Source organism: Microtus ochrogaster, linkage group LG9, assembly GCF_000317375.1.
Source record: "Microtus ochrogaster isolate Prairie Vole_2 linkage group LG9, MicOch1.0, whole genome shotgun sequence".
In the NCBI taxonomy this organism is placed as follows: Eukaryota; Metazoa; Chordata; class Mammalia; order Rodentia; family Cricetidae; genus Microtus; species Microtus ochrogaster.
This window is the reverse complement of record NC_022034.1, coordinates 24,931,551-24,943,933: the sequence shown is the minus strand read 5'-3', so window position 1 is coordinate 24,943,933 and position 12,383 is coordinate 24,931,551. Positions and strand designations below refer to the sequence as shown.

The 12,383-nt window shown below is 42.1% G+C and overlaps 1 protein-coding gene across 2 annotated transcripts in view; it reads right to left on the bottom strand.

The window, feature by feature from the left end:
* Lama4 (laminin subunit alpha 4) overlaps positions 1-12,383 on the bottom strand; it is a 146,081-nt gene that overhangs the window by 15,245 nt on the left and 118,453 nt on the right. For both annotated transcript variants that reach the window (XM_005363528.3, XM_026787451.1), the window contains exons 26-31: positions 11,052-11,190; positions 10,495-10,632; positions 6,785-6,918; positions 5,764-5,925; positions 4,848-4,995; positions 10-200 (exon numbers count right to left, since the gene is read on the bottom strand). In XM_005363528.3, coding sequence (XP_005363585.1) covers positions 10-200; positions 4,848-4,995; positions 5,764-5,925; positions 6,785-6,918; positions 10,495-10,632; positions 11,052-11,190 — 912 coding nt within the window. The remainder of the gene's footprint in view (positions 1-9; positions 201-4,847; positions 4,996-5,763; positions 5,926-6,784; positions 6,919-10,494; positions 10,633-11,051; positions 11,191-12,383) is intronic.

Sequence of the window (12,383 nt, the reverse complement as noted above, 5' to 3'; positions counted from 1 at the left end):
CTCCTTTACTTTTCACCAAAGTCTCCTTGTACATGTTCAAATTCTTGGCGGCTGTTGGCTGTGCCTCCGTACTGGTAGGCATGTTCTATTGCTCTGGGGCTGTTGGAGAGGTGGCAGTGAGAGTCTCTTGGAGCCTTCTGTTCTAGAAACTTCAGGCCAATAGGATCCCAGGCAGGAGGTTCATCCTTATTTTTCTTTCCCTGTAGGAAACGAGTGAAGTGGAGAGACGACAGTTCTGAAACTGGTAACAAAATTTAACATGTAACGTCTTTATCCTTAATAAGAATACAAAATTTGCAAAGTGGCTATTCCTTGTGAGTTTTCTGTTCAAGAACAATCAGGCTACGTTTCCTTGTAGCACCATAAACAAGCGACAGCAACAGTAACCACATGGCATGATAGCAGACCCAGAATTCTAGTCTGTGACTGCAAACCAGCATGCAAGTGCAACTTTAGAGATAACTGCTCTAGCGCTCAAATTAATTAAATATCCTAAATAACAGTGACCAATGGGAAAGCTGGCAATAAAATAACCCTGAGATAATCAATCAATAAAATCTCCATGTAGCCACACAGCATCACATTAACACATAGTATTGCTCATATATGCTGTGTAAAATGTTAAGATATCGGGGCTGGAGAGACAGGCTAGTGGTTAAGAGCACTGGCTTCACTTCCAGAAGACCTGGGTTTGGTTCCCAGTATCCACACGGCAGCTTACAGCAGTCATTCGCTCCAGTTCCAAGAGATCTGATGACCTCTTCTGATGTCCTGGGGTACCAGACACGTACATGGTGCACAGACATGCACACACCCAGAACATTCATACATATAAAATAAATAGATCTTTAAAAATCTTGAAAATATTTAGGGTTATTTTTTTAGCAACAGGCTGTATAATGAAATTTTATTTGACCGAATCAATATAGAAGAACATTTTAGAATAGAATTCTTTTCTTTGATGATCTGTTGGGCCTTTTAAATTGCCCCACTGATGCAAAAATGTAGTGTTGTGAAACTATTGACTAATATTTAATTATAATGTCATCTTTATTTCTGAGGCAAAATAAAAGTGTAGAGAAAATCAAGTATGTAATAGTTTATTCACTATTTAAAGCAAACATTTATTGGATGAGTAGAGGTGAAGATGAAAGAAATCAATGTTCCTACATGCATTCTGTGGGTGCTATGTAGTGGACACTCTGTGGTTGCTATATGGTGGGAACTCTGTGGGTGCTATGTGATGGGCACCCTGTGGGTGCTATGTGGTGGGCACCATGTGGGTGCTATGTGGTGGGCACCATGTGGGTGCCATTTGGTGGGCATTCTGTGGGTGCCATGTGGTAGGGACTAGAAAGGTGAGAGACGATAGTTGATGTTTAAGAGCTGATAATTTGGAGAGGCAGGTCTATAAAAAGAAACTGGGAATCAGGTTGGTGACAGAGAGAAAGGTCTTTAAATGATGGGTAGAGTTTTGCTTTTAGGCAATGCGGAGCCAAAAAGGCTTTAAAGTAGGGAGTGGCCAGATCTGACCCACTCAGGAAGCTGACAGGGAGATGTTTGGCAGCAGGGAGGGCTGGAAAGCCTGGCAAGGGGTTCAGTTATATTGAGTGCAATCATTTCCCTTCTCCCTAATTCCTGGTGAAGTGTCAGACCTACACACGTTAAAAAAACCAAAATCAAAACCAACACCAACTCCATTTCTCTCTCTCTCTCTCTCTCTCTCTCTCTCTCTCTCTCTCTCTCTCTCTCTCCTCTTTTCCTTATTCTTGCTCTCACTCTCTCTTTTCCTTTCAGGTTAGTTTTCTGGCTTTTATTCTTTCTAGAAAGCTCCTTTCTCTGTACACATCTGCTCTAAGGCTTACATATCTGTAGTCAATCAGAACAGGCTGGTTTTTCTAGGTTCCTTCCCAAGGAAGAGGATTTCATAGGCCTTCTCAGTTAAGGGCATACATACTGGTCCGATCACCTATATCCAGGGAGTGGGTGTCACAATCCTGAACCACAGGACTTACAGGGTGTGTAGGGAGTCAGTTCTCAGAAAAGAATGGCTGGCACAGTGACCCTATCAGTGAACACACTGTTATGTTACAAATGAAAATTTCCCAGTTCATCTTAAAACTTTGAAAAAAAACTTTAAGCATGGAACATAGTTGTTTTTTTTTTTCTTTTTTTGACAGGTATTTTCAAGTACCTGTGAGGAAACATAAAATTAGCGTTACCTCTTTGAAAATGTGATTTGTCTTAATCCAGTAATTCTATCTCTTGGAATCTATTCTAAAATTTTATTCAACTATGCACTCAGAGGAAGTGAATGTGAAAGTAAATTATTCTAATCCAAAGCTGTGGAATAATCTTCTTTTACATTATAAAGATTTGTCACTCAGTTTGGTACAATAAAACGCTGATTGGCCAGTAGCCAGGCAGGAAGTATAGGCAGGGTAGCCAAACTAAATGATGGGAAGGAAAAGGGCAGAGTCAGAGTCTCAAGTCAACACAGAGAAACAAGATGAGAATGCTGTACTGAGAAAAGTACCAAGTCACGTGATTAAATATAGATAAGAATTATGTATTAATTTTAGTGTAAGAGTGTAGATGGAAGTTTCTGTCCCATACAGTCCTACAGCTGTTCAGTCCCAAAGAAGCACACAGAAGCTTATATTAATTATAAACTGTTTGGCCTATTAGCTCAGGCTTATTATCAATTAGCTCTTACAACTTAAATTAACCCATAATTTTTGTGTAGGTTTAGCTATGTGGCTTGGTAACTTTTATTAGTGAGGCATTCTCATTCTGCTTCCTCTGTGTCTGGTTGATAACTGCATCTCTCCTTTCCTCTTTCCAGAATTCTTTTAGTCTGGTTGCCCTGCCAATACTTCCTGCCTGGCTACTGGCCAATCAGCATTCTATTTAACTAATACAAGTGATGAATCTTTACAGTGCATAAGAGCATTAGCCCACAGCATAAGAGTTAGCTAGTAACAAGCCTGAGCTACCAGCTGAACATTTATAATTAATATTAAGCCTCAATGTGTTTATTTGGGAGCTACTGGCAGGACATAAACTTCTGCTTACAATCTAAACCCTTTAATGCAGGCTTGTTAAAAATTCAAACCAGGGCTGGGTGGCACATGACTTTACTCAGCACTTTTGGGAGGAAGAGGTAGGCAGATTTTTATGAGTTCAGGACTACAAAGTGAGTTCCAGGACAGCCCCTGTCTCTAACAATCAAACAAACATTCATTTAAAACAAAGATGGCCAGTTTTTCTTGGTAGCTATTGACACATCCTTATAATTTACATGAATCTTAGCTACATTTTCTCACCATGGGATTAAGAACAACCAGAAAAGGCAAAAATATGGATAATCTGGTCAGAGGCAGTAGATAGGCTGTGGTATTGAATAGGCATCCAGAGAAATTGTGCAGATATCTGAGAGAAGAGAGGAAGTGGAGACAGGAAAGACTGGATAAAAATTTTAAAGGAGAGGGGGTGGTTAATGTGGCCAGTTTTGGTAATGGGCTGGTGGGGGAGGAGAATATGTGAGCGTGCAAATGAGCACGATGAGATGAACAGAACAACAGGGTGTTAATAACACAGGACCTATCGGGAACTGTAGGGACTCGGGAGTTCTGCTGAGTGCACTGGGGCCGGGGGCACTTTCATGAGTGCCCGAGACAGTGTGCACGCATAGGGGTCTGGATGCTGTGCCAAGAACAGATGGTAAGGGGGCAAAGTAGAAGCCAGGAGCCATGTGTGGAAGCTGGTGCAGGAGCAGGAGCACTGACGGAGCTTTGCTGAACCGGCACCAAAGAGGGAGCGGGGGAATATTAGACGGAGAGAATGGGAAGGGACCAGGGCTCTCGTTTGTAACAGAACCAAATCATGTGCTCGAGTAAATAAGAAAGAACGGCGGTCAGAGGTGAAATTTCACAGTTCATTGTTTAACGAATGGGCCGCTCACATCCACCTGTGCATGTGGGGGGAGGAACACAAAGGTTGAGAAGATAAAATGTAGTAATATTTTATCCCGATTTTAATAGATAAAGCTTGCCTGGAGATCAGAGTGCAGAGCCAAGCCACCAGAGGCCAGAGAGTGGTGGCACACACCTTTAATCTCAGGACTCAAGGCTACCCTGGGCTACGTGAGATTGCACGTCTAAAAAGAGAAATAACTCACACGAAGTGTTCCCAGCCCTCTGGGGTCACATGCCTTTAACCCCAGCACTAGCGAGGTGGAGACAGGAGTGATATGGCTGGGTGGAGAGAGGTATACAAGGCAGAAGGAGACAGGAGCTCATTGTAGTCTGAAGTCTGGTGGAGAGCATTGCAGTTTGCAGTCACTCTGAGGACGGGGTCACCCCTTTGTCTGAGCCTTGGTAGAGGTTAGAGCTCTCTAGTGGCTTGGTTGCTTTGCTTTTCTGATCTTTAGCATGAACCCCAATATCTGTCTCTGGGATTTTATTATTTGTGTTATGGTAAAATAAACTTTAATGATTTTCATGACTAAGACAAAGGCTGAAAATTATTGCTGAAAGTAGATTATAGTAGACAGTTATAGTTCTAAATATTAAACACACACGCACACTGCTAAGAGCAGAGCTATTTTGATCACCTTTAATGCAAAACCATTAGGATTGGAAGTAAACAGCAGACTCTGCTCCTTTGAGAGCAATCCCTGGGGCAGTACATGCTACAAGCTGGGCCATCTGCTGCTACCCAACCCCTCTTTCCACCTGGGCGCATGCGTCAGCGAGAGCAGGGTCTACAGCGCAACCGCGTCTGGGATTGTAAGTACACAGCGCGAGGGCCACTGTGGGTTCCGCACAGTGCTAGCGGTTGGTTACCTGCTTATTTGTTTTAGGCTTTGAGGAATTTCTTCCTTTCTTGTGAAGGAGAAGCAATGGCGAAGACTCAATGGGACACTCGTAAAGTGAAGTGTGGACCTTTTCGGAATAACGCTGGAAATCTTCCACCTCCACATCTCTATCCAGCCTGCGTGTAAGAGGAAGAAAATCATCCTAAAAATGCTGTCTGTCACTACGTAATGAGAGCTATGGCAAAACCCTGCAGTGGTGGGAATGTAGATGTGTGTATATTGAGTTCGTGTGCTAGATCCTAACCTATCTTAACAGGAAGCCTAACAGTCAACTAACACTGTTTTTTGGGCATTTCACATTCTGGCTGACAGCTGTCCTTTCCTCTATACACCGAGTGACAAGGACCATGCCTGTGTCCCTTCTTCTGTGTTCAGTTTCTCCCTTGCTTGTCTTATAGCCTCAGAGCCTCTGTTGTCTCTTAAGGATCTAGATCAGTGACTTTGTTTAAAGCCAGGCGTTAAATTAAGAAGACCTTGAACTTCGAACAAGGATTTCAGAATGCTTACCTGTAGTTTCCTATTAATAGCCAGCACAAAATAAAGTGCATATCATATTTATATCTTGTTATATACCAGGTGCTGAACAAGGTACCTTAATATGTATTGTCTTGTAAATTTCTGTGACAAGCCTACCAAGCAGGTGCTCTTGTTATCTCTGTTTTTCAGGTGAAGAAATGAAGGCTTGTTTAGCCACAGCAATACAGGAATCAAAGGTCAAGAGACTTACAATCCTAAGTATGTCAGTTGCTCAAGCGCATGAACTTTTAATTGCTATCTGGTAAGGATCGTAAATTTCATAATTATCAATTTTACTAGTGTAAACATTTCACTACTGTATTGATCAATATCCGTCAGGTCCATTCGTTGGTTAAAAATTAGTATACCTGGTAAAGTAGGCATTGCTTATGCATCCGGTGAAATTAGCATATTGAGGACTAATGGGTGAGCCACCAAAGTAGAACTTCTTCTCGCTTGTTTGAATCTGCTCCGCTTTTTTGCCTGTAAGAGTCTCAATCCGTTGGCTTTTGTCTACTACCAGTTCATATCTGCAAAGGAGAGAGGTTTTATACACGGCACATCTCACCCAAACATGACTTTTCACCAGACATCCAGGTTTTCTCACAGGGCAGAATGGAATGTCTCCTTCATGAAAAGACAGATTCCTCAGGAGGTCCAGGAGGAAATGACTACACATGCCTATGTGTAAGATGGGTTCTCCAAACCGAGGTTGGAATTTAAATCTCCGGGCCGAGAGTTTTTTAGGGAGAACCAGAGCCCACCTCTGGCAGTCGTCACATGTACCTGAGGTCAGTTTCATTGGCCAGCACAGTAGGGGCTAATCATGAGAAGCAGAGTCTGCAGACACTGTCCCACCGTTTACTTCTGATGGGAATATTCTACACAAAGAGTCAGGGCAGCTGCAGTCTCCAACAGAGGTTTTTTTTTTAAATTTCAAAACATTTTGTTTTATGAAAAAGAAATCCCAGTAATATATATGTTAAAGATGAACCTAGAGCTTTTAAAAATGTGATCATAAATGTAACACCCTTTACTGTTTAGATTGAAAAATCTAAACACAACCAGTATTGGCTGAACCCCTTCTATGTGAAAAACTCTATTTGCTCAGTCCTTGGTGTGCACTGCCAGCACAGAGATGAAAACGGATCTTTTTATTGACAGCCCCCTCCCAAAGTGTCTGGATTGGTTAAGCAACTTTCTGATGGTGTCTTTGGTATCTCTTGAAAATGAATAGTACGTTTTTGGGAAGAAGGTAAGCTGTTCCTTCCATTACTTTTGGAACACTAGAAAAGCAACGGTACAGCCTAGAAGCTACAGTACTGCTGACAGAAGCACATCCTGGAAAGGGAGATCCTGCTGGGAAGTATAGGAAGGGAGGAGCTATACCTTGTGGGTGAGACGGAGGCAATGACGAAGTGGGGTAGCCCATCATGGTAATGATTGTCTGCCGACATAACCTTGGTCTTCTTTACTTCCATGACGACGGTCCCATTGTCCAAAGAGATGGAAAACACATCAGACTGAAATACAAGCACATGTATTCAAGTAGGGCTCTCAGGATAAAAACTGGACATGTTTTCAAAACCCACTTGATAGCATTGCTTAAAAGAACACACAGTGCGCAAAAAATTTGCTGATAGGATAATTTCTGTGACTAGCAATGACTAAACACTTTTGCCTAAATTAATGCGGCTTGTAAAAGTAGATGTGGTTTAGGGCTGGCTCAGTAGATGAATGTGCTTGCCCGGAAAGCCTGATGACCTAAATTCAGAAGCCCAGAAGCCATGTAAAAACCAGATCCAGTAGCATGCATATGCAGTACAGTACTGCTCTGGTGAGAGAGAAAGTGTCGATAGGAGTTTGCAAACCTGGAGTACACATGGACCTGGAAAACCAAGAGAGAGCTGTCTCCAAACAAGGTGGAGGAAGGTGACAATGTATGCCTAAGAGCTGTGCTTTGACCTCAACACATGGTAGGATATACACGATAGGTATTCATGGTAGGATATACACGATAGGTATTCATGGTAGGATATACATGGTAGAATATATTTGTAGTCTCTTGTAGTCTCTCTCTCTCTCTCCCTCCCCATTCCCACCACACATATATTTCAATGGAAAAAAGATACTCCCACATTTTGAGCTGAAACCCTTTGGTGGTTATGTCATGCCAAGAGATGACTTTGTCTCAATACTTTCCTAATCTAAGCATTTCTATCACATTGCTCTCATTGATCCCCTTGAAAGAGAGCATTTCAGCCTCCTGGAGGATGCAAGTAGATGAAGAGGCTGGACTTAATTCACTAGTATGTTTTTTTTTAAAACGTTTCACTTATTTGATTCATCGAGATAGAAGAGACCTTTCAAGAAGCAGAAGTTGCTTGTTTTCTGAATTTGCTTACTGCTCATTTCAAAACACTGGTGGATGATAACGTGGTTTTCCTTTCCTTACATGTACACTTACTTTTAAAGTCAGCTGTCAGTCCATAAACCCCAACTGCACACCAAAACCGCCGACAGTGACAGAAAATAATTTGACGGACGAGGGTACTTGGAGACAAGCGTTGAGGGCAAAAGTTGTACAAAATGCTTTCTGTAAATCCACACGGATGCTACTGATCTAAACTACATTGAAAATAAAAATGACAGAGCTAGGGGAGATTCATCAGTCTACAAAGAGTTTGTTGTACAAGCATGAAGAGCCCATTTGATCCCCAGAACCCATGCAAACAGCTGGGCATGGTAGCTTATACTTGTAATCCCAGCCCTGGGCAGATGGAGACTGGCAGATTTCTGGGGCTCACTGGCCACTCTGCCAGTGAGGGACTCCTTTACAAAAACAAAACCAAACAAGTCCAAGGCAAATGGCACTTGAGGAAGCATGACACCTGAGGTTGTCCTTTGACCTCAACATGCACAAACACCCGTGTGTACATGCACATGTTAAATCTCCCAATATATACAACAGAGACAAATTTTTAAAAGGTGGCAGATACAGGTAATTGTAAATAGCAAAATTTGCTTTCAAAAACTGTGGTATAGGCAGAGATGTATCGGCTGAATCTTAGCATCACCAAACCTCTACAGAGCTTTATTTTCACGGGAATGAAGATTGAAGTGGGCATCACACAGGGTAGGCCAGCTCTCTGTCACTGAGCCACAAACCCAGTCTTTTATTTTTGGCTGAAGTTTTGTAAACTGAGCTTGAGTATCCTATTGTAAACTCAAGGGCAAAGAAGAGTGCAACTTTCTTCTAATTTATAAACTAAATCACTAATGTGTTTGTTCTTACATGCAGAGGCTATTGTTATTATGGTGCCATGGATGCTTTTGGCAGGTTGTAGATATATGTGGTTTCTTTCACAAAGCAATAACCTAAAATGTTTAAGACAAAATAAACATGAATACGAAGAAGATCTACTACATTGAAATAGTGCTCTCAAAATGGTCAAATAAGAAGTTTGTGATGTATAGTAGTACTCTTCCATATAAAGACATCAACTAATAGATTTAATAGACCTGACAGCTTCTATATTTGACTAGTAGAAATGAACAAAAAATGATAATTTCAAATGTCTGCTCCAACTGTAATGTCAAGTGAAAAATATGTGTAGTTTTCTTTAATGATAAAGTTAGAGGTAGTGCTAATACGACTGTGGTTTGAAAATGTTATTTCAGTTGGAGAAAATAAAGATACAGTTTTCCACAATTGAGTCTATGGATTCTTTGAATTCTACCCATCAGCTCCTGAGGGACAGGACTGAATTCCACACTAAGATATGTCTATGGTTGCAATAGTGGCATGAGTGTTATGGATGTAATCAATTGCTGTCTTTTGGGATTTAAGGCCTGGTCTATAGAAGCAAACACATGCCTAGTACTGTTGACCTGGCTAAGAACCTCTGGTTGGGAAGCTCACAGGCCCCAGGGTGAACTTACTACTATCACTCTGCTAAGCAGACATAGTTTCTAACTGCCCTCTAAATTTTTATCTCAGTACCCAGAGAATAGTACAGTTCTCAGATATCATCAGAGAAGTTTCATTGTGCAGTGGATGGCAGTCAACCCAGGAGCTTACGACTAATCAGAGTTTTCAGAGTATAAGTTCATGGGACATTTCTGTCACACCCTCCCCATGAGATTCATGGACCACCAGGGGAAAGGGGGTGTAAAGAGCCAGAGATTGGGAAGTCTGGAGCCAAAGTGTCATCTACACTCCTGAGCGCAGGCACCTGTGGTGGCCTCAACAGGGCCTGTGAAACATCAAGCCAGTCAACATTCTAGCAGGAGAAGAAGGGGTTCGTGAACCCCACCCCAACTGTGGAAGTGCGGTCTGTTGATGGCTTCTGCAGGAGGGAGTTAGTTTTCTTAAAGGGTATGGCCTCTGTGGGTCAACAGTGTTCCAGTGGCTGGCCTCATACCCAGGAGTACATGGGAAGCACAAGGCAGACCTGGATGTTGGGTCATTAGTAATGGTCACATCACCAATATCATCCACCAACATTTTATCCAAGCCAACTGGCCCAAGAGAACTTTTAACAATGTTGGCAATTGAAGCTGCAGACATAAATTTCTGGGAGCAGATCGCTTCCCCAGTACTGTGGTCCCTTAACATGGACAGAGGGCCCTCCATCTTCGGGGATCCTGGCCAATCTCACTAACACCACACATATCTGGTATCTCTGCTCTGATGGTGGTGACCACAGCGTGGAGAGGCCGAGTGAAGGATTTTTTTTTTATGTATAGGAAAAAAGGACATTAGTTGGGTTTAGGGAGGGAGGGAGGTGGGATGAAGCAGGAGGAATTAGGGGAAAAAACAAATGTGTGTGTGTGTGTGTGTGTGTGAGAGAGAGAGAGAGAGAGAGAGAGAGAGAGAGAGAGAGAGAGAGAGAGACTATAATGAAATACATTGTATAAAATTTTCAAAGAATTAATAATGTATTAAAAATATGTGTATTGCATATCTAGCATCTGATAGTCTCTGTGTATTTGTGAGCTAAAATCTGAATCAAAATTCACTTTCAACTTGCATGAAACTTGTTTCTGATAGACAAAACAGCTACACAGAATATCCTAAGAGGGAAACAAGTACTTACCCCTGAAGCATAGTAGAACAGTAACCCATTTGGCTGTAATGTTCGGAAATTGAAACCTCCTTCGAAGCCATCAAAGAAAGATATTTTCTGAGTTGAAGCAATAAAACTTTGCCCGTTGAAATATGCTCTGCGAGATATCTGTATGAGAAAAGGTACACATAGTATTTTTTTTGGCACTTACGGACGTTTATGTCAGTTTTCACATACAAAGAGTCTTGCTGCCGGGGAAGCAGTTGGTGTTTGAATTTGGTTTCTGCTGGAATTCAGGCACGCTAGCTTTCTTCCCATGTTCCTACAGCAGCTGGACTTCTGCTTTCCCATTTCTTACACCCGAGTGACCACCAGCGTCTGAGCAGCCTCTGCAGGCTGTGGATACCCCATCCACTGGAGGCTGGTGCAGCTGCACAGGTGATAGGAGAGTCCCACAAGCCTTTCTAGTTTGATGAGTTTTCTTTCTCCTGGCAGCAGAAAGGAACCCAGCGAAGCAGAGGAGGTTGATCTCACTGTCAAAAGTGATGTTTAACCCCTGAAAGAGCTCTTGGCTTAATGGTACTTACCAGAGAGTCTTCTGGGCATCCGTAACCAACTCCTAGGGTTTCTGTCTGCTCCAGTAAATTGAAATCTTTCTTTTGGAACTGGAAGCCCTTCATGCATCCCCTGAAGTTGATATCTAGGGGAAGGTGTGTTCTCAGGGTCCTGGAAAAGGAAAGCAGTCCTCATGGGCACAGCTGTGCTGATGATGCTGCACTGCATACAGTCCCTTCAGAGCTCTGCTTGCTTACCGTCATAGCTGCTTAAAAACCATCCACTCTCAAGCTCTGTTTTGATAAGCACACAGCTGTGTTGAGCTGTGTCAAACCTTGGTGTGCAGCAGACTTTGCTCCAAGTCAAGACAATTGCTTTCTTCTTTATAGTTTTGAAAAAATTAGCTTACATTGTCAATTGCTATCTTTATAACAAACAAGCGATGCAGATGGAAATGCTAGTTATTCTTTTTAGAGTCTTGAGATTGATGTATTACAGATTAAAAAAATACTCTGCTATCAGAAATTTTATTGGAATTAGAAAAGCAATTACATTGTAATTACTAAGTTAGGACTTGAACTCGTGTTTTCAGACCTCTACTAGTGGGGTTGGCCTTATTTGTAGCATAGTCTAATCAAGGAAAGGCAGAGATGGGTCTTAGAGAATGCCAGACTGGGGGTCTGGGTCCCAGGGTCCGCACAGGCCTGCACCAGATGGGTTCCCAGAGCTGAAAGGAGATATAGGCACAAGCCCCTATTCCTAACCCAGAAGCTATCTCCAGTTGATAACCACTGGATATCGGGGTAGCAAATGAAAAATAAGATTTTTTTCCAAGCGAATCCCACTGAAGAAACAAACCACTATTAAGGGATGGCCTCATGCCTAGCAGTAGATGGCCAACACAAAATGAATTAAACAACATTGTTGGAGGTTCTTCGTTTCATGATGTTAAGTCAGGGCACTTAAAAAAAAACCTTTACAGGTGCATTGTGTATATTTATCATGGTTTCTGACTTTGTGACTTTTAGGGGATTCCTGTGGGCACCCACACGTGTGTCTGCATCTGTATGTATTTCTTGTGCTTTTTCTTGTTTGGTTGTTTTGTCCTATTCTGGTTTGTTTGATTTTGCTTTATCTTATTTTATTATTCCTTAGATGCCTGTTTGTTTTCTAACAAAAGACAGGAAGGGTGTGAATCTGCATGGGAAGGGAGGTGGGAAGGAATTGAGAGGAGAAGGAAGAGGGGAAACTATCATCAGAATATATTGCAAGAAAAACATCTATTTTCATTAAAAAGTGGAAGTAAGAGACGTCTTATCCTTCTGATCAGGGATGACATTCTTGTCCAGTGCTCGACTTAGTTT